This window comes from Haplochromis burtoni, unplaced genomic scaffold (assembly GCF_018398535.1).
Source record: "Haplochromis burtoni strain Fernald_Lab_line unplaced genomic scaffold, NCSU_Asbu1 Contig_101, whole genome shotgun sequence".
Lineage (NCBI taxonomy): Eukaryota > Metazoa > Chordata > Actinopteri > Cichliformes > Cichlidae > Haplochromis > Haplochromis burtoni.
The window spans coordinates 1,745,395-1,768,725 of record NW_024582462.1 but is presented as its reverse complement, the minus strand read 5'-3'; the positions used below and the strand labels follow the sequence as shown (position 1 = coordinate 1,768,725).

General features: G+C 39.4%; 1 protein-coding gene across 5 annotated transcripts in view; it reads left to right on the top strand.

Moving 5' to 3' along the window:
* LOC102306992 (dipeptidyl aminopeptidase-like protein 6) overlaps nt 1–23,331 on the top strand; it is a 250,136-nt gene that overhangs the window by 194,438 nt on the left and 32,367 nt on the right. For all 5 annotated transcript variants that reach the window (XM_005943675.3, XM_005943676.3, XM_042223100.1 and 2 more), the window contains 4 exons: nt 3,312–3,410; nt 19,542–19,636; nt 20,075–20,149; nt 22,213–22,265. In XM_005943675.3, the coding sequence (XP_005943737.1) occupies nt 3,312–3,410; nt 19,542–19,636; nt 20,075–20,149; nt 22,213–22,265 (322 nt within the window). The remainder of the gene's footprint in view (nt 1–3,311; nt 3,411–19,541; nt 19,637–20,074; nt 20,150–22,212; nt 22,266–23,331) is intronic.

Here is a 23,331-nt window from a genome sequence, read left to right as displayed (position 1 = left end):
CCAGCAACAAAGGAAAGTGTGAGAAGAAACCCCTGTTGCTGGTTATCTTTTTGACATTTAAAGGTCCCATATTTAACAGCTGTCTGAGGTGAAAAACATCCCTACTTGTCTTTTGTCTTCATGGCTTTTCCTATCCTCTCTGCAGTCACTGTTTATAGCCTCCTTATACACCTTTTAGCACAGCTAGGCACCCTGAACATAATGAATTTTGTGTGTGTGTGTGTGTGTGTGTGTGTCTGCTGAAGACAGCCGAAGCAGAGATGTGATGACCTTAAAAAAATACTTGCAGCCAAAAATGTTACCTCACAGAAAATGACAGCCACAACATGAGCATAGACAGGCTTAGCAGTGGGATTAAACATCACTTACGAAAGACTGTCCTGCAGCTAAAATATCACTGCTTTGATCCCCATAGAAACCAATATGTCCATCAAGTGCCGTGTCTCGGTGAAGGGTCCTCGTGCTGAAGTCTGAATCTCTCGAACTATTGTTGTCTGAAATTTACCAAAACAAAACTTCAGGGTGAGAGCACTCTGGCTAGAAACAAAGAAGCTCAACACATATTGCTTTTTCCACATTATTTTTTTCTATCCTCCCACCATGCGCATGGATGTGAAATGAGTCATATAATGGGACAGAAGACGATATGATGAGCATCAACTGAGAATTGCAGGAGGCATCTGCTGTAAATATGCACGTCTGGTCTGATGATCAGAAGCCACACTAGTCCTAATCAAAGGCCTGAGGCAGCTTAGATGATGCTTTGGTTTATTATTATGCTTGTTTTTTCCCCCCTCCATCTCCAATAAGCTCTTTATTCTTTGAAAGGTGAACACTTGCAGCCGCCAGGAAAATCTTGTTAAGATTCAGTTTGATATCAGAATGTGTCAAAAAAAAACATTATGTATTCCTTCAGTTTTTGTTGTCAGAAGTACAAAGAAAATCATTTTTATCTATTTCAGACTTATGTTCCTGTTTGTATTTCACCTCTTCTTTTTTTCTAAATTGTATTTAAAATGCATTTCTTCCTCCTCTACACAGCAATTCAAACATTGTTAATGCTCCTATAACCAAAGTCTCATAAAATGATGGTTTGTTTTGATTTGAATATCATTCATATTGATGCCTGTCTTGTCTGATAGTTGAATAACCCATTCACCGCCTTCACAATTTTTTCTTCCCATTTTCTTCCTTCTGGCCTCCTTAACTGTTCTTCTGTCATCTTACTTCTATAACTTCTGTTATCTTCTGTGATATAGTTCTAATTTTCACTGACAGATAAGACACTGTCACTCAGGGCAGCGTGGCATTGTGTAGTGGTCAGTTCTTCAAACAGTGCCACCAGAAATGGATGGGAAGAAATTAGCTTTCAACCCTCCATGTGTTTTATCTGTGTCATAAAAAACAAGCCCAACTATCATTGCTGGTGCTAAAATGTCTTGTGTGAAGTTCTTACACTGTTAGCATTGTGTACTACTCTGTATTTTAATTTTGGGACTCCACTAGAGTAGCTTTGCATGTTCAAAATAATCCTTAAGTTTCTAGTAGAGGTTTCTTGCATGACACCATGTGCACATTGCTTGTGAGTTGTCTGACATATATTGGATGTGATTCAACCACAGGTCACGAGAGAATTATGTGTGTATTCCCCTGTCAGTTGGTGAGTCGTTGCCGGAGGTTGCTGGTTGTCACTTGGTGAAATCAGATGCAAAAAGGGTGCTGCGCCAAAAATAGCCATGTGATTCCTTTGGTGGCTAGCAGATTACCATGGTCACCTTTAGTTTTCTTTGGATGACATTAGCTTGTCCTCACATATTTGCTAAGTACTAGTTGAGGTGTAGTTAACGCACAACTTGTTGAAAAGAAGCAGGCAAGAGTTTGTGGATAACGTAGCTTGTTTTGTGCAAACTACGGGCAACCGCGGCAATCTTCTAGCAACTAAAGCAGTTGCAAGCAGGTTTTCACCAACCAGATTCTCTACAGACCTTTTTTGGGGGGGAGGGGGCAACCGCTCACCAACCGGTTGGGGAATACAGGTTACTCTCTGTGGTTAGTGGCTGGTGATTGTCAGGCTGTCACTGACTGAACTTTATGCCTAGGTGACTAGGCCCTTATTCACTTTATTTAATCGGGAAGTCACACTGAGATTAAATCTATTTTACAAATGAGACCTGCCAAGGTAGGAGACATACAAACTCAAAAACCCAAGAAGTGCAACATCAAATATATAGTCTAAATACAATATAGAAACACCCTCAACATTAAACATTAGTGGCTTCTCAAGAAAAAAGAATCAACGCTCTCAATGCTTCAGGTGACCATATTAGTGTTATCCTCTTCCACAGAAGTTATACAGAGCCAAGCTTGAGTTTTTGGCTCACAGGGACTAATTTTACATGCACTGACCCCATTATTACTTTAGCCAAGTTTAATATCATCATCTTACATTGTAACAGTATATATGACAGAAAGTAAGTCAAGCACAATAGCTCCACTTTAACATTGCCAGTTACGATACTATGCACTGGATGATAAAAGTCAATCTTGTTTACTAGCTTGCTGTTATTAATGAATTTTTGCAGTTTATTCTGGATTACATGAACAGTTATTCAGAGTCAGACCTTCTTTAATTTGTCTATATGTCATCAGGTAAGCTCAAGCTGATTACTGAATCTGATCTAATGTATTAATGAATTATTGTTATATTATAGGTCATTATTGTTATTTTGTTGTTAATTATAGGTTTGTGGTTGGACATGTGTTTTGTTATGTTGTTCTCTCACGTCTATGGGGTATCCATCCTTAGTTAGAGTTGATCCCTATATTGTAGTGAGTTGGCCTTAAAAGATCAGGCCTGGTAAGGTCTTTTTGGAATATAATGACTGACTGTGTCCTATCGTGTCTCTACGGTGGTCTCAAGGACAGCTGTTGTCTAGTTTGGGGAAATTGCAAATTTCATTGCATTCCTTTATCTGGAGGAAGGAGTAAAAGATATAAAGAAAACTCGCCATGGAAGGATAAAAATCAGAATGGGGACCTGTGCTCGTCTCTCTTTTTCTTTATCAACTATTTCCACAATAAGTCAATGTTTTTTACTACAGCCCTCACAAAATATCTATAACAGCTGTTATGATTTGTTCAATGCATTTACCTTTAATAACTTCCCTCGCAGCCAGCTGAGTCAACTTTCATTTTTTGTTGGTTCCAAGACAAAGCAGGCTACTGATGCATTTGCTGTGTGTTTGTTATTACTAAGCACAGGCATGCATGTGAGCCCTTTATAGCTGATGATGTGGTTGTTTTCTCTACAGGTGAGGATGACCGTCTGGCTCTGAAGGGCAAGGTGTCAGTTGGAGACCTCTTTAGGAAGGAATTCAAGGTTCATGACCCAAATGCCAAATGGATAAGCAGTAAGTATCTGTGTTAAAAATGAGACAAGGTTGTTTTTAGAATTTGTATTTTTATGCACACATCACTACCTAAAGCTGCTTTTGGTGATATTTTTGTTACCGCAATTGTGTCAGTGGAAACATAACTGTAGTCCGGAAAGCTTTAACTTTGAGCTTATTGTTTAGATTCACTGATCCTTGGGATTGGGTACTAGCGAGTCTCCCTGGCTTACACAATATGATTGTTCATTTATTGTCAATATCCACATTGCTTCTTTTCTACTTTGAGCTTTAGGAAGGAAAGGGGATCAGGGCTATTTTTTAGAGTTAATGGATTAGTTAGTTAATGGATTTGAAAGACCAGATGTTATGTAGCACAGATAAAGTGAAAAATAAGCCCCACTACATTAAGAAACACTGGGAAGAGATGTATAAAAACATCCGTCCTTTTTCTACCACTTCTCTGTGTCTGGGATGCTGTGGCAGCTGTGTAAGCAGATATGTATGGACCTCAATCTCCCCAGCCACTACCTTTGCCTCATCCGGGGAATACAGAGGTGTTCTTAACGCAGCTGAGAGATGCAATATCTCCAGAATGTCTGGGGTCTGCCCCGGGGTCTCCTCCCAGTTAGACATGCCCGAAAAATCTCACCTAGGAGGCATCCAGAAGGCATCCTAGTCAGACACAAACCTCAAACAGGTTCTAATTTGTTCTGACAGAAGAAAGAGAGACAACCACAACACTGAATCCCCTGGTTCTAAACTGGATGTCTTATTATTTTTGTTCCATTTTTTTAAAGGAACCTCTTACTAAACCATGTCCTTTTCCTCTGTCCTTTCAGTTTTGCCACACAGAGAGAACGTTTATAGTGTAGTTGTTGCAAAAAACAGTTTGCCAGCTTGAGATGATATTGCGAAACATCTGTTGGTCCCACTTCAAAGCTTGTGTTGCTCTACGATTGTTCAGTTAACTGATTTGTTCAATGAAACATTGCACCATCCAGTCTGTCTCAGTAAAACAAACGCCTGCAGCAGTGGGATAAACTGTGTACTGGTCACTGTTACCAGAGACATACTTAGAATCGAGGAATATAGATCAGACATTCAGCTTTAAGAAAACAGTACCAGCTGTCAAGCATGGTAGTGATAGCATCATGCTACCCCTATCATTGAGGATTAAGCTAAAACTTGGAAGTAAACGAGTAATTATACAGGACAATGATGCCCAAAGACACATGAAAGCTGCTTGTAGAATTAATAAAGCATGAAGCTTTTGGAGCAGCCCTTTTAAAGTCTGGACCTTGAACCCATCAAACTTACTGTGGACCATGCTTAAAATTCAAGTGTGTGAAAGAAAGACACCATTTAACTTCAACAAACCCAGCTGGAAAAGGGGTTAAAAATTCAGCCAGACGTTTGCTGAAGTATTGTCAGTTTGTGGTTCTAAATATAGAACTAAAGGGTTTGAATCCAAATTCTGCTTTTAATTGTTCTTGACACAGTTTTACCTCCACACTGATGTGGTGACAGCATGAGCTGCTGTATATCTCAGTAGGTGCGATGAATAATTAGAAATGTGAAAGTCTCTGGTTTACATCTTAACCAACATACTTGTGTCTTTTCTTTTACATTTGGTACATATTTGAGGGTTTTTGCATAATTTTCTTTTCGAGGGGGACGGTGAGTGAAGTTCGCTGGCTGTGAGCGTCGGAGTGAATTCTGGATGAGCAGGAATTCTTTTCAGCAAAGGCAAAGCAATCAGAGAGCTCAGCTGGTTAAAGAGACTTTTATCTCAGAGGTTCTGGGTTCAAATCCAGCTTGAAGAAGGAAATTGTGCTTTTATTACTTTTACAGTAGCTGACAATTGTTCATTCAAAATGATGCGGTGTTCGAGCAAGCTGCTGCACAGCTCAGTAGGTCTAACGATGTGTTAGAAAAGTGAAGAGTTTGGGTTAAGTTTCACTTTGGGAAACAGTCCTGTTGCAATTCAGCTGCTTCTCTTGAGGTGAGCTATACATTTTTCCTCATAACATTACAGTGAATAACGTTGCTCCCTTCCATCTGCTTCATTAGCTCAGCAGGTTTATTGTAAAGTTTGAGTTCAAACTCAGTCTTAGACAGATGTGCAGGTGTCTGTTTCTCACACAACAAACTGTAGATTTTATTCATGTTTCTGCTTTATTCATCTGTTTATTTACGTTGATCAGCTCTGTAACATGTCAGAGAATAAATGAGTGAAGGCCTGAGTTGGTTCACTGAAGTTATTACATTTATCCTTGATAAGTGAACAGCTGGATTTTCTCTCTCAGATCTTTGTAGATGAAGAGGTAAACAGGCCACAGCTTCAGTCACATTTCCACGCCTTTTACTGGTTGAATTAAAATGTGGAAAAAACTTATTCTCCGTAGAAACTGCAGAAGAAACAAGGATGGAGTGGAGTCTCTGCAGATGCACAAAGAAAGAATTGCAGTCCCACAAATGTGGATAAACTCTAACATAAAGATCTTCCTTTAAGCTCCAGCTCTGATCCACACTGTAGGAAACAAATCAGAACATCAGTGAGACCGAAACAGTCAAATCAAACAGCTTTTCAATTGGCTCATTTTGAGGCAAAGCTACTGCTGAGCTTCTCCCCCTTTATCACTGAGCCTCAGCCCAGACACCCCTCTGAGGAATCTCATTACTGCTGCTTGTATCCACATTCTTATTATTTTGGTCACTGCCCGGAGTTCATGGCTATAAGGGAGGGCAGGAACGCAGATGGACTGGTAAATCGACAGCTTCGCCTTCACGCACAACTGTCTCTTCACTAAAACAGATTGGTACAGAATCTGCAATACTGCAGATGCTTCACCAGCCTGCCTGTCAATCGCACGCTCTATTTCTGTTCCACTCTTGAACTCCTCCGCTGGACACAATAACTCATCCTCAACCTGTAACTGTAGCAGTCCACCCTTTTCTTGGTCAGAACCATGGCATCAGACATGTAGAAGCTAATTCACATCCATGCCACCTCACACTTCGGTTCCAAATCACCTCAGTCCGACCTGGAGGTCACTGCTGGATGAACCCAGCAAGAGCACATCATCCTCAAAAAGCAGAAACAAAATCTGGGGTATAAAATATATGTGTAATAAATAACCCCTCATGAGACTGTTAACCATTTCATACAGCCTAATTAGTAGAACATAATTAATTATACAAAGAATAATACGTGTAATGCTTTTTTTCTTTTTATTGTTATAACCAAAGACTGTGCAAGAGCATCACACTGCATTTTAGTAAATATTAGATGTGCAATCAAAGTAATCAGTATTGTTTGTTTGTAGGCTTTTGCATTTGCACGTGCACTGTTGTGCATGTGTGCTTACTGCTTGAGATTCCTCCAAAGAATATTTTCCATATGCACCAATAGCGAACCAATTACCTGAAACCTCAACCCTCATTTTTCTTTGATCAGTGACAGTGTGCTGATGTTGCCATTGTTACAATTCATCACCACCAATTTCTGACGCTTGTTTTTTAATAGCGACGCTGTGACAGCATAAACACTGACAGCACCTCGGGGAGGCAATGAGAGAAAATTATATACTTTATTTTGCATCAAGGTAAAACGGCGACTTGATGCAGCCCCACACGTCTTAGTTTGGCATTGAAGAGAGCGATCACAGCTCGAAGATGTGAGGGATCCGTGCAGCTGAAGGATTAATGAGGTGGATTTTGTCTTCTCTCGTGCCCAGCGAAGCTGTCTCCCTCAATCAAAACATCTAAGATGGCTCCTACAAAGGACACAGCTGTTAAATCTCCTCTCAAATCCCGAATTTGCAAAACCTTCTCCTCTGTGATTGGCTGTAATTAGAAAGCTGAAAACCCATATTTATTATATTAGTGACAGGAAGATGCCGTTCCTCTGGATCTCAGATGACAAGCTGAATAAATTTCTGTCTGGATTTTTCTGTTTGTTTTAGCCGCAGTTCCCATATGTGCTTAAGGATGAGCCGTCTCTCATGTGGCTGATTTGTTGTCGTTACTAGCTGTGACCCAGAAGTTGTAAACAAATGGATCATGCTTGAGTGAACCATGATGGATATCACAATCTGCAGTAGTGCTGTACACATCTGGAATCAAACATCTGTTCTTGGATGATTTCAGCAAAGGTTCAAACTGTGGCAGAAGAGGTGTGGTTGAATTAAGACCAGTATGATTAATGACAAATAATAGTGCTCATTTTCTGCTTCTCTTAACCTTTTTTTTTTTTTTGCATGAAGTAAAAAAGGAGTAGTGCTGTACAGAAAACAAGCTCTGCAAGAATCCATACACATCACAGCATTCACCAAGAAACTTTAGGCATATCATCAGAAAAAAGTTCACTCTTTCATCCTCTCCCTTTTTTTGTGCTGTTGACAGTTTGAGCCTTGATCTCCAGTTATATTCAGTATACCATTAGATACACCTCACAAGGAGGGAGACAGAGAGACCCAGAAGCTGTATGTTTTTTCTTTGTTAGTGTGCCATTTTAGTAGATGGAGTGCTCATCCAACTTGCATGCTTTCAGGGCTGTTTCGAGGAATTTACAATAATGGCTTCCTTTGTTGGAGGCTGAAATGGATTTTTTTAAAACCTAATTTAGCTCAGTTTTATGTTTTGCCCCCGGTCTCCATCTATCAATCAATTCCCTGGAGATAGACTAAATATAACCTTGAGAATCCATAATGATTGTATATTAGGCTGTTTTTATGAGGCCATAATGCTTCCTCATATCTTCTCCAATAGCATTAGCTTAAATATATGCTATACTTAAGCCTCATTAGGGGCTCTTATCTGCTTCTAACAAAGGTTGCAGGGATTGCGATTCTTTCTTCATTTTGATGCTTTTTCTTAAGTTTATCACAATTTGGATCATTAGTGCCTTTGGCTATTGTTCCCACCTTTATTTTATTTAGCTTACCAAGTGATTGCCGAAATCTGAGTATGTAGGGAAATTGTCAAAACAGGAGGCAGACGGCATGAAACACAAGCCGTTAAACAGTCATACAGGTTTTAAACAAACCTCCAAGTTAGCAGGTTTTATGTTCCTATAATTAAAAGCTCATTGCTGTGGGCATTGTGTTGTTGCTTCAGGTTGAAGCATGCCAATGAAAAACAATCCATGATGGTTATTTTGCAAAAACAGCCAGCACTGTTTTTACATCTACTGAGATCACCGTGAGTTATTTTATCTTCTGTTGCAGCAATCAGTCAAACAGTAAAGATATCCTGCTTTATTTTACAAAGAAATCTTTCAGGGATGTACACTTGAAAGCTTTTCATTTGCCAGTGCAGCTAGGTTAAACTTTCTTAGGTATTTTTTTTGTCTTTGCTGGGGCTCTGTGCTGTCAGCTCTGCTGTGCCAGCACAGTGGAAGTGCCGTCATGCTGTTACTTGTCAGAACATGGCTCTAACTAAACATATTCAGAAATAAAAACAAAGGCAAGTAGAAAATTTATCTTTTGAACTGTGTGCATGGTAAACATCCATTTTGTTCCCTAGGCAAACTATCTGGTTTTATTATGAATAAGTTTCCTCACTTTCAGTTTTATTGCAAAATAAATTGGGTTTATAAGCTTGCTGACTGGGCTCATTTACGTGCTGTCCACTGATCTCTTCAACATATACCTTTACTGTAGCTGGCTTCTTCTTTCTACATCTTATCAATGTTTTAGATAGATACATAACCAACAGGAACAATGGCCAAGTTATAAGCAACTTAAATTATCCTCAAGTTTTGTGATATATCTCATTTAAACGCTATAAACTCCTTTACCCTGCCCTCATCACTATTCTAATCATGCAATAAGGCCATCACTGTCTCCCTGGTTAGGTAATTGCACAGTTAGCATTGATCTCTCACATATGCCTCTTTTTTTTACAACTCCATCTGAATCAAACAGGCATGGTATCAACATCATTCTCGCACCACCAAGGTGAAGCCAGCCCTGTGGGACGCAACACAAGCGCTCACAGCAGCTGTTTGCCATTTTAATGGCCACGTTTCTCTTGTTTGCCACTCCAGGACACCACTTGTCTCACTGATGTTTGTTAAATATGGTTAAGGGGGAGCCATTTGTAAAGAGGCCAACCAGTCAGGGCTTCACAAAGGGGATGTCGCCGTGACTTTGAGAGGGGCTCGTGACTGTGATTTCAATATGGGTGAAGCGTACTGATGTTTGTTTTGTCACTGTGTGGGCTTTTAATGCATGCACAACAGCCTTGTTTCAAGTGATGCACAGTATTTATGTAAAGGGTTCACATTGGAAAAAAGAGTAGACAGTTGCTTCAGTCCCTTTATGATCTTTCATTAGTGTGCTCCCATGACACAACGTGAGGAATGGAGTTCTGCATTGGGCCTCTTTCCTACAACTGAGACATATCAAATTAGTCCATATAGTCAGTGTACGTATCCAGTTGTTATTCAGTGTCACAGAAAATCAGCTTTTTTAAAAAATGCTACCAATACGAGAACAAGCAGGTGTACGTGTCTCCCTTTGAGCTTCTCTAATTCTACCATATGTTTGATGCTTAATTGGAAAGGATGTGCTTGCACAGACTGAAGTTCAATCTTTCATGCTTTTCAACCTTGAGACAGCAGCGAAGGGTGGTACAACAACTAGTTGCTTGACAGAAACAAGCTGTAAAATATACTGATGTGTTTTTAATTTCCAGGGAAAAACAAAACAAAAAAACAAGCGACTAAAAAGAAAGCATCTGATACAGAAACAGACTTTGAAATTGATATAGTTGCTTCTGTGTGTCTCATGACAGATTCATCAGTCTCTTAACACCGTAGCTGCTAACGTCAAGGCAGCTTCTGAACAGTTGGATGTCATCTTTGATCCAACTTTCAAGCAACAAAAAAACTGAAAGGCAGATCTTCCACTCATGGTTTGTGCAACTTGGGAATCATCCTAAAAATAAGTTGCACAGATGCATGTTTCTATGATTCTCCTTTGAATACAGTTTTGTCTTACTTGCTTTTAAAAAATAAAGCAGAGAAAAGAGCCTGTGATATAAAAATTCTCATATAAACCAGTAATCAAATCTTTAAAAAAGGGATTCATTTGCACTCAACAGCCCTTGACTTTAGTTTTAAAATTCTGTTTTACTGAGGTCAAATCTTAGTACTGCAATTTTTATCAGCCAGAGTCCAGCCTCAGGGGAAGAGGCAAGGTCTTAAACTGACAAGGACTACAGTGTTTTGAAATGCTCTGTCTGCAGGTTTAAACTTTCCACGTGGCTGTGGAACCTTGTGGATTGTTGACCCTATGACAAGCACTGGGTGCTAGTGAAAAATGTTTATTTTCCAACCAGTTGGAAAGTACTGGTTTTAGAGAGTGCTGGCAGTCATTAGGTGAAATTGGTCACTAAGATGGCGCTTCTCCAGATACCTCCTTGTGATTGCTTTGGTTGCTATTCACTATTGTTTAAAGGAAGAAGCCAGCTTGTCTGCAAACATTTGCTAATTACTCCCTAAGGGGTAGACAAACTTGACAAACATCAAAATCTGAGATTAGAAGTGTGTCACTGTTTCACTACTGCTTAGTGAGTAGCTGGCAAGTGTTTGCACAATCTATGGAAACCTACTGTGATCTGTAGGAGACTAAAGCACAAGGAAGTTTGTCACTGCAGCACCATTCACTTTTTTGCAATAAGTTTCACCTAATAACTACCAGCAACCTCTAGCAACCAGTCAGGGAATACACATTTTCCCCTAGCAAACAGTGTTTGCCAGAGAGTCGGCAGCACGTTTGAACCACCACGTTTAACCAAAGTGCTTTTGTACATGGAGAAATAGAAATTGTTTTCTGTCACAAAAGTCAAGTATTATGTTACAGTATTAATTTAATAGAATCATTATGAAAACAACTTTTTGATATATACATACATACATACATATGTATGTGTATGTATGTGTGTGTGTATATATATGTGTGTGTGTGTGTATATGTATATATACGTATATGTATATATGTATGTATATAGATATATATATGTATGTGTGTGTGTGTGTGTGTGTGTGTGTGTGTGTGTGTGTGTGTGTGTGTGTGTGTGTGTGTGTGTGTGTATTAACAGACTTCTGAAGATAGCTTGATCAGCTAGTTACCTGATTCAGCTAACTCAATCAAATTTTGTCTTTTTGCCTTTTTGATGTTTCCAGCTGTCTGACTTGGTTAAGCTGCTTTCACAAGCTGTTTCTTTTTGTTTTTACAGCCGTTCTTAATTTTTAAAAATACTTTTAACAGTCTAGTCCCTCAGCACCACATTGCTGCATAATAATAATGAGCAAATGTGCTTGAAAAACACCAGTTGTGCTGTCTTCTTCTTGTTGCAGAAGACAGAATTGATGTTAATTAGCAGAAGTACACAAGAACGTCAGCATTAAATAACACGTCAGAATATTTTTCTACTCTTTTCCGCAGCTACAACTAAGACTAATTACTTTATATAGACTTTGTTTATGGTATTCTCATGATTTTACAGTTACATATGCTTAATCATTGTGTATGCAGTTTGAATACACAACCTTATACAGAATACAATAATCCTTATAACACTTACTGCACATGGTGTACAATTATAATCATTTAAATCAGCAGCTTCATATCTGCCATATCATTGAGGATTCTAGCCTAGCTGTGTTTGTATTACATTGATAAAACACTTTGAGCATCCCCCAGCAGCTAGAAGCCTGTCGGATAATTGTGTTCAAACACAGTTATTTATGCTTGGAGCATTTTTTTTCTAATGAATCCACATGCAATTATTATGTACTTGTCAACATTCGGATTCAAACGGTTCTATGATTTACTTTGTGAATAATGAATAAGTGTTTATTTGAACAGTGAGGTAACTCACTGTAATATCTTTTTAAACAAGACCGGCTGATCATTGCTATGTTGTGTGTCATTAATACTTTGTTTAGAATCCCCCCCCCCCTTCCCGAATGATTTTAATTGTTATGAGCATATGCTTGTTTTTTTTTATTTTCTATCCAAGTTCAGTAATTTGTTTGCAAGCACAAAGAAACACAGTAGTGCTGCACTATAACACACACATTGAAGGAAACGCTAAAGCACATTGAAGCCGTGCAAATCAAACAGCAACAGAGGCCGTGGGTTTATGAGGTGTACATGAGCAGCTGGAACTGATGAAATGACTGTCACTTTATTGGCTGTGAGGTAAATCAATAATAGTACTCAAGGATTCATTTCAAATTGAGTTGATAGGCAACAAAAAGCAATAAGGTCTAAGTTGATGGAGGCACCCTGAAAACACTTTTATAAGCCTGTGAGAGTCATCTTGAAGGGAATATGGAGTTAGGTGAGGGGAGAGTTTTTGAGGACTTCATGTTTTGCAAATTCTCAACTCCACTTCTCTCACTTCTCTTTTTATTAAATGTGTGTTGGCTGTCTAAACAATATCAAATCTCATATAGTTTGTTTTATTTAAACTGCTGTCGAGCAATTTACTGCACATCTGCAAGCCACTTTACAGCACAAAAGGGTGGGTTTCAAATTGGTTTGCAGGAACAGCTTGAAAAGGAAGACTCAGGGTGGTGTAATCGCTGCAAAAGGGAAAGAAACTTGGTTTGCCTATAGTGGGTCTGACTGAAACTAACTTGCCTTGTCTAAGATAAAAGTCCTGTCTGTGGGATCCTGATGCAAGCGGTCTATTGAGTGTTTAGTTCTTTAAACATAGCGCTGATTTCTCTGATCTGTAAATTCCTTCTTTTTTTTTTTTTACTGTCCCCCCCACTGCCTTGATATACTCAAGGTCCAAGTAAATCAGATAATTACAAAGAAAAACGTTCTCTTCACCCCTAATGTTAAACAGCGTGAAGCAGAAATAAATTGGCATGTGTTTTTTTTGGGGGGGGGGGTTTCCAGCGCTGGTTGTGGATTGAGAAGCTGAAGTGTCGGTGAGTAATGAGGCCAGCAGGCGAGACTGATTGGCATTCCTGATAAACATAAATGACTTCCACTGTGAAAACTGGCCAGAAGCAGGTTGGCTGTAGCCGTGGGTGGTTTCATGTGTTCTCAGCAAGTTCATATTTGAGGTTTTTGCTCATTTGTTTGCCCTGCCATTCATTTGGTAGCGCACTCATTTATCAAGTAAGTCAAAAATAGAATTTGAATTCCGTCGTGCTGCTTGTCCTGCTTTACAGCAGTGGAGATAAATAAACACATCTATTATGGGGAATACCCTTTGAAGAGCCATAGATGAAAGAAGCCAAATTACTAGAAATATAAAGAGCGATTTTTAATTAAAACTCCTGTTGAATTTTTTATTAACCTATATTTTACTGCACATCTAAGCTTTAGGGCTGTATTTCTGTATTGGAGACTTCGTTTTAGTTAGCCACTGACAGACACTATAATTTTCCCCAGCAGCTTGTGTCACTTTCATCAAACCAGTCATCATGCATAGCCTTGGGCATGGACAAATGACCTGGAACTGACAAGAAAAATTCCATTTCATCCAGAAGTTAACACTGAAACCCTGGCTCACCTCAGGACTTATAATATAGCCCAAAGAAACTACCCGTTTCACTGCGGTTTTTAATCACATGGTGATGTATTATGTGGAGGGAACTGTTCAAGGTTAGGGCCATTAAAGTACTATATATTTCCATTCCCTTTTGTGATGTATAAATTATTTCCTTATATGCATTACTTTTATGCTCAGGATGAGAGGACAGTTGATCTGTGCTCCCACTTCATGGTTAGGGTAAGGAGTAGTTACAACAGTAACTGAATTATGTCTTTTTTTCCCCCTTTTTTGTTGGTTTACTTATACAACTTTGGTGACTTCTTACCTTCTGCCTTCCTATTATAAAATACAAGACACGGCCTTCCAGTGCTTTCATGGATTTGTTGTACTATATTGTGTTTCTTGTATTCTTGTGTGATTTACAGCCTCGACAGTCTTGAGCAACTGTTACAGCATGATCCCCCTGCTGGGATTAATAAAGCTTTTGTGGTTTTGTTTCTGATAACATGCTTGTTAAAGACTCTGCTCACCCAGGAACACTCTCCGGAGAGCAGTGAATGCAGTGAATGAAGTGTTATGTCTTCTCGAAAAACCTCAAGTTGGATAAAGATCTCAGACAGACAGAAAAATCAGCAGCATTGTATTAAAAAAATCTTAACACTGAACTGTTACAGTGTTGTTACTTTTTTTTGCAATGTCTATGTATGATGTCACATTATTTCAGACAGCCTGACCACTCACAGAGCTACTGTAACATTTAAAAATGGAGCTGAAAATTAGCATTATGGATTCCTTTTAACTTTGAGAGACTACTAGAGTCAATTTTCCTTGAAGTAGTATTAACTAGCCTTCTCTAATTTGTCATTCTAATTAACCTGCCATTCTGCACATGAACCATAAAGTTTGAATGGAATTTTAATGAAGCCAAGAGTACAGTGAAGCTACTGAAGTGTCAGGACAGGTGGATGGATAATTTGGTACAATGTGAGTCTTGTTTGCATAGGTTAGGCCATCAATCATATTGATAATGATGGTGAGCCTGTTCTTACCAAGTGAGGTGCTAAAAACTAGGATTGCAACAACAAATGCTAAAAATTCAAATGGATAGAAACATCTTTTAGCCATTTTGCTGTAGAGTATATAGTGGACACTAGTGAACTTACGAGGTACAAATGGTGAGGCAGCAGCACCATGTTGGAGAATGCTTTGAAACAAGTCTGGCTGCTCCAGCTCACAACTTAAGAGGACGTAAGGGCTTTGGCTTGTTTACCTTGTATCTCACTGTCTGAGCCTCCAGCAATGTTTCTGTCTAATCAGAACTCACGCAATTATGCAACCAATTTTCAGCCTTAATTTCAATAGATTAACACAAGCGTTGAGAAAAAAGAAAAATGGCCTGAGATGCGCCCCCTCTTAACACACGTCCCTAAATTTAATGGCTACGTGCTTGTTGAGCAGCTGTTTGTTATTTACCATTTTATCAAACACGAGAGTGGAAATTTACACTTCAGTTTGATAAGTAAATAGGCTACCATGGAAATTAAGGTTTTCATAATGTGTCTCAAAAAGCAAAAATCTATTGTAGGAATATTAAAGAATATGGCTTGGCAAGAAACAGCATTTTACTACTAAATTAAAGCAGTAATGCAAAAATAAATTCAAAAATGACAAATGAGCTGGTAGATGAAGAGGCAGAGGTCTTGTGAAGGAGCAGAAATCCATTCATACTGCAAGCTTAATGACTGCACAGCCACTCAAGAATGCTCTCCGGGACTTACATGGACATGTTTCCTTGCCAACAATCAATACTTCATGACTGTAACATCTGAGGATTAGATACAAGATGCAAACCCCTGAAAAACTTCAAAAACAGAAAGACCAGGTTGCAAAGGCATATTTAAGGAACCTGTAGAATTTTTGAACAAAGTTTTATGCGCTCATGAAACAAACATCAGCCTTGGAAAAAAAAAATGATAGTAAGAGCAAATTATTGGAGAGAAAAGGGAGCTAACCATAACAAGCTCAACTGTTAAAAGTAATGGCAGAGCATCGTTAGGTTTGGATGTCTTTGATGGATGTCTATAGATTGAGAGTTCAGGCTATCTTTTTCTAGATTTCCATAAATTATTAGATAATATGACTTTGTTTGCTGGGTTGGCATCTGATCTAGGTGCTTCCTGGTGCTTTGGAACTGTCCAACTGTGAGGAGGCCCCAGAAAAGACCTGAAAAGGCTGGAGAGATTATCTCTCCTAACCACCTTCCAGAATGTTTCACTGACCTTTCTGAAGTATTGGAAGAGGTGTCAGGAGAGAGAGCGGTCTAGTGATGTTCGCTTAGACTTAGTAAAATGCCTTAGTAAGGTATTGGACCAGCAGAATAATTCATTGTATTGATATTGATTGGTATTGATTCTGTAAGCCTCTAATACTCTACTGGAGGGTTGGAACAGTATTATTCCACTAGATATTCCCTCATTTAGTGTTTTAATGATGTTGGAAAGTACTGTCTGTAGAAAATCTCCTATATGTGAAGAGTGGGATTAGGATTTAGTGACCACAAAGGCCATTATTCAGTTCTGAATAATATACAGTGGTTGTTGGCTAAGGCTTAGGACCAGCTTAGAGTAGGTTGTCTACTAATCGGAAGGTTGGTGGTTTTGGTGGCTGCTCCACTATGCATGCCACAATATTGTTGGGCAAGATACTAAACCCTGAGTTGCTACTGTGTTCATCGGAGTGTAAAAGTTAGCAAGACAGCATGCAGATACCGAAAAAAGTCCTTCTGTGAATGGCATAAATGAGACGTGTGGCATAAAGCGCATTGAGGAGAAAAGCTGTGTGTAAGAACCGATCCATTCTTCATACTCATCAAACCTCATCAATGAAGGCATGATCGTCCTGGAAGGGACCACTTCCATCAAGATAATCTGATCACTCTGAACAAATTGAGTTCAGTTTTAATTTGTTTAATTTGTCATCACTTCGTTCATCTTTTTGTATCAATGCTAATCTGCTGAATTCAGTGAACATGCAGAAACCTGTGCAAACATTAGGATGTGGACTGGAGGACAGACCCCCCCCCCGAAAAAAATTGTCCATAAAGCTCATATGCAAACTTTATGTAAATCTGTGGCCTTCTTTCTGTCTGCCTCACTAATGTTATGTTGCCTTGCATCTCTGCCCCCCTCTCTCCCACCTTCTTGCCGCTCCCTCTGACTCCCTGGAGTGAGGCTGGGTTAGGGCTGTGCCCAGGGCAGCAGGCTGTTTTAATAAGACATACTGCCATGGAAAGGTATAGATCAGAGGAGAAAACAGCGCTCTGGGCTAATGCACAGCAAGTCAAGGCAGAGAGGAAAGTAAGAGGGAGAACGTCAGGGAAAGAGAGAGAGCTAGAAAGAGGTAGATTGAAGGGAAGACATAATGCCTAGGGTCCTGTGAAAGAATAGATGGCTTTGTGTCTTTGAAAGAGCACAAAACAAAGAGCAGGAGAGGTGAAGGAGTGATGATAAGGTCTAAAATGATGAACTCAGCAGGAGGGCTTATATAAGGGTGGTGATGGGAAGGATTTGAGAGATCTGTGGTATCTGTGAAGTGTCTCGAGGCATGTGGTTAACGGAGATCAGTAGTTTGGTGAGAAATAAAGATGAAAAAGGTGCCTTAAAGAGATGCGGGTCTCTGAATTTAAGCCGAAGCCCAACTGTGAAAACAAAGTGTGTCACAAAGCAAAATAAAGTCCTGTCAATCTCCTTGGCATCTGATTTAATAACCATTTTGCCTTTTTTACTCATTCAAGCCACGATCTTCGGCAATTAGCATTTCATATACAAAAGTAGACCTTTAAAAAGATGTCAAACAAAGTCAAACTAAAATAATGACTCATGATGGGGGGGAAAAATCAGCATCTTTTTATTTATCACCATGATTTCCATGAAGGAGTCCATTTCTACCCTTGTTAGTATGCCAATGGTTTTTAACAAGGAGACAAAAGCTGTTGAGGGGGCGTTCGGCTATGCCTATCTAAAAATGTCTGAAACCGCTCTCCCAAGCACGTTCTGAATTAAAGCCATTGTGATGGTAATTTTGTCACCTCTAATGGACAATTAGATATGCTAGCAGATAGAGAGCACTCTGCATAACAATCTCTGGGTTCTAATTACCTCACCAAATGGCGTGGTTGCTCATGTGCCTATGGATCACTAAAGCAATAAGACAGGGGAGCGGAGATAGACTGAAGGTGAAAGGGGGCAGTAGCTGTATTAAACGTATCCTTCCCTGGCTGCCTAAAATTAAGAATAAAAAAAAAAATCAAGGTGAAGTATTAATTAGCAGCTGAAATTGTTAACACCATGAATTAAGTTGAATTGTTAAGCATGCATAATGGAGAAAAAGTTTAATACTGGTGAATATCTGTTAAATTGATTAGTAGCTAGCAGGACATGAATGGAAGAAATAGTAAGTCAATAGTTATAAATAAACAAAGATAGTTTGCTAAAATTGGAAAAAATGGTAGCCATGAAATAGTTCGGAGTAAGTTTAGCTTAGTTTATACAATTTAAGATCAACTTCAAATGGAATGTAAAGATGAAAAAAAAATTCTAAAAATTCTAGATGAAAAAGGTCTAAAAATATTTAAAAAAGACAAAAGTTCTGATTCATACTATAATACATACAGTGGGTGTGTCTACACTGGGGAAAGCACTAATCAGCACAGAGCAATATTTGAATTAAAATCTTATGCTGTGTTAATTAAATCTGACCAAAGTTTAGCGGTAAATAAGGTGAGGTAAAGAAATAAAAGCTGCTCTTTAGTACTTGTCACTAAGAATGTTTTATCACACTGTAATGACTGAAACTGTACCGAATAGACATTTTAAGTCTTGTTTCAAATGAACTAATGTTAAAATGCAAGTAGTTGGTGGTTTGTGGAAGCTAAAAATAAGGCAGCTTGCATTCTTCAATAAAATGCATACATTCACACTGGATTTTAATCCTGTAACAATCACATTGCGAAACAAAGGCCTGATGCCAGACAGTTTATTATTGAGGACGGAGCTCTTCATTTGGCCACATATAGCAGAAAAACATAACAAGGCACAGTCTGACAAATTGTTGGCATCAGAATTGCGATCACAGTCATGACACAGACAATTGGGCAGCCCTGCTCTCTCTGCCTTTGCTGCACATCTTTGCTCTGCTTCGCTTTGCTTTTATTTTTGATTGCACCACTAAGCATTCGTGCCATTAAGTGACCTGTTAATAATTGTTATACTGGTTGATTACAAAAAACAAATTTCTTTTTTGCTGCTGATGGAACTCAAACAAGTCTAATTCAATATCCCTTTGATATTAAAAATCTAATAAGTGGAAGCATCCTCTGAAGTTTAATTATGTTGTCAGTGTCCCTGACAGGTAACAACTCCATTAACACAAAAAAATGAAGGCTGCTGACTATCATGTTTGCTTTTACTTAATTTTTCGAAGGGAAATATTTTTTTGAACCCACACTTTTAATTTGCAGAACTGGTGACAGAATATAGTTTCTGGCTTTATCAATATGTCTGCAATTTTCTTAATTTCTTACCAATGTCTAACTTTTTTCTTCCTGTCTTCTGTCTCATCATCCAGGTAATGAGCTGCTGTACCGCAATCAGGACGGCGACGTCGTCAAGTTCAACGTCGACACCAACGAGCAAACCATCTTAGTGCATAACAAGAAATTTGTAAGTCTTTTCGTCTTATAATCAAAGCACTGAAGGGCTGAGCATGATTGCCTATGAGTTCGATTCAAACATTTCCAATAGTGTCAACAAATCAAAGAACCTAAAGCTTTTTTGTGTGTTTTTTCCCCACAAATTATCCATTTTCAGAGTGAAATGTGAGCTGCATATTTAATACTTGGTGAAATGTCAAAATGGAGATGTAGCATCAGTGTCACAGCAGCTTGGGTGACAACACGCAACATTATGTCTGCCATCAAATCACCAAGCCCTAGTGCAAAGACTAATGCAGCTCCCATTTGCTTTAGGAACCAAGCAATCTGTCAAACGCAGTCAGTTAAGGACCAGTTTAATGAAAAACTGCCATGCGTGATCGGAGGTCTCTTCTTTTTATTGTATGCATTTTTTTTCTTCTTCTAACATCCTTCTTTTGATTCCTAGGAAATGTACAAAGCCAGCAAGTATGAGGTCTCTCCTGACCTGAAGCATGTGCTGCTGGCCTACAATGTTGCACCGGTGAGCATCTCATTTGTTTGCTTGTTTTTTGAATTAGCAACCTGACAGCCAAATATGTCAGCCACCGCTGCTGAGGGGTGGGGTGTAGGCCTGCAATGAAGCATAGGCAGTGAGGGGGGGGGTGGAGAAAGTAATCATGGCGGGGTGTGAAGGCCTGTCGCACGTCGCTGCCTGTCAGCGAGGGTGGCGGGGGCTAGCTAAGCCAAGCAGAACTGTACTGAGGGAGGCACAAACACAAACAAACCCCTCGGTGCTACACGGCCTCCCGGACAGGGAGATGAGATCAACAGCAGCACCATCATATGCATCAAAGCATTTTAGCTCCTGATACAGGTGGATCAAATATATTGATCCATTTAGTTAGATGATAGTTGCCTGTTTACTACTGCGTCACCACTTAGTCACTGTAGAGAGAACTGGTTCCTGTTGTTAGTTTATGGAGGATGCTGGCAGAAACACTGTATAACCTTGTGTTATTGCCTGAGATGAATTGAAGATATTACAGCACACTCGAGTGTGGTGGAATGTACGTGTTTGCATTTATTATTCAACTAGACCGCCATCACCTTGATAGATGACAGTCATTCCTGCTATATGCTCATCGTAGCACAGTCGGCACACATTCATGCACTATGAGATGCGGTATGGTTCATGTTTTTATTAAATACCCCACTTGTATTATAAAACATGGACAAACGCTCTTCCTGAAGATGTGTCTCTACTGGGTGATGTTCCTGGATACATAATGTCTGACTGTTGAGTGCCGACTGTAACAAAAAGTGTCATTTAAAAAGTAAAAGGTTAGGATTTCAAAGACACGCCATAGCCGTCGTTAATCTGGTCGACATAAGTGTGGTTTGATCTGCCGATTAAATCCAAAATCAGCTGGTTTAAATTAGGTCGATCTGTCCTTCAGGGTTATGTCGTTGTGGTTCTTTTCACCATTTCTAGTGCAGCTGCTATTTTTTGATTACTCCCTGGAAGTCACAGGTCAGGTCGTTTGGACCAAATGTCCACCCTCCAGTGCCTCGGGGCTTTACAGTAGCACTTTACACTGACAGTCAGACCTTGGGGGAAAAATTCAAGTAACAACCTTGCTCCTGGTTGCACTCCTGATCTCATGCACTGCCTTCAGGCTTTGGACAGTGAGGACTTTTTGACTTGAAACTCCTGCTTGGTGTCTTGGTACACAGCTCTCATTACCAGCAATGATCTTCGACATGAAAGTCAGGCAATTCGACACAGAAGTTAATGTTCTCGCTCTGGGCAAATTTGAGCTCCATGGTGAAATCCCAAACTCTGAGTGGTCAGAATGGGACTTCCAGCCAGCAATCTAAAAATAGCAACAGTGCTGGAAGTGGCCCAGAGGTGCACAATGTCACACATGTACTGTTTTCTGACAGCACGCACGTAGAGAAATAAGTATATTGCAACAACAGAATGGTAAATTGGGCTCCATATTGACTATTCTGACTTCACAGCAGTCTGAAGAATCCTTTGTCTGTTTTTTTTCCCCCTCCTCAAACTGCACCGAGTATCAGAGATGCCGCTGGATGCAGCCAGAAATGTGTGACTGAATTGCAGCCTTACTGAGGTGTCACAGTGTATTGACCCAGTGTTGAGTACACAACATCACTGCAGCAAGATAAGACATTAAACCCTTGAATTTCCAGGGGATGGTGGGTTACTGTCAGCCTTTGGTACTGATATGAATAAAATACTGTTATATTGATATGGAGCATTGTGGCTTTGGGATGAGGCCATTCTTCTTTTTCTTCTTCTTCTTTTTTAATTTAGAAGGAAACTTGAGATTTTATGGCAGCACTTCACAGTATTTCCTCAAAATTACCTGCTTAACAAGGATTCTTTTCATTTTGAAGTTCAAAGGATTAATTATCATCGGTCCTAATACAGTTTTTGTTTTCTTTACTTTCAAAGAAGATACTGTTGTACCTAATATAAGTAAACAGGGCAATTATGATGTCTTAATTGATTCTGCTATGAGAACAAAGAATTGGCAAGAATTAAAATGTCAAGGTTAAATATCCTACATCTCATTCCAGGTGTACCAGTATTCCTACACGGCCTTCTACATCATCTGCAGTCTGGAAACACCGTAAGTACACATCAGGCCTGAGTCACTCCATTAAAATTGTTTTTCTCATATTATCTCACCTGACCTTTCTGCCTGTGAAAATGTGAAAGAAACTCATTTACACCTGTTTTGCCAACTACCTCCCACAAAGCACCTCTGACATCAACCACATTGTTTACTTCCAAACCTGCACTTGTGCAGTCTGCGAAGCGAAACGGTGCTATCAGATAATCCGCAGCCTCAAATCGCAGCTGTAGTCAGCCGCAGCCACAACATAGGCAGATGTTTATCCTCATTCGCCCTGTCCTGAGTTAGCCCTTTGACGACAGACCTCGAATTAAGAAGCGCTCAAAAACAGAAGGTAAATTACCAGAGCAAGGATTAGATTCAGCACACACCTGTCAAAATGAACTACAGTTCACAGAAGAAAGTTACACTAATAGCACTGCCTTGTTTTGAAAATGAGCCTTTTTCTGCAATGTCAAGAGATCTTGAAGATCTCTCGTCCTTCAACGTTAAGCTGTTAAAAACAGCTAAAGAAAGGAGCACGTAACAATGAAAAACCTGCCGTGTTCATGTTTCTGTGTGTTCTCTGCTTTTTATTATAACTAGAAACGTGACAGAGGAAAACCAATTAAACCTTATTTCTTAACATTTACTTAGGTAGGATCACAATCGTACTGTTTGCTGTTCTAAAACATATTTCATCATGTTACTTAGTCGCTGCCAAAAGAAAGTATCTTCTTGTACCACTCTTTACATTTCTTTTGCATTATTCTGCAACATGGCCTCTGATGCATTGTCACGTAATTACCAGTTAACAGTATAAACCTCAGGCTACAGTTTCACAGACTGACACAAATCTCTATCCTAATGAGACCACGCACAAGATCTTTCTGCTGCTGTTTAAGTATTAATTCAAAGCCGACAGCAAAGTTGGTGAAAACCATCCCAAAGTGCACTTCACAGCAATTTTCACAGGTGATTCTGCTGGAGAAACAGGTGCACGCAGAATTCAGGGTTACAGAGCTACAAACCTGCTCATCACTGCTTTTTTTACCCATTAAAAATGAAACGTCGGCAGTTT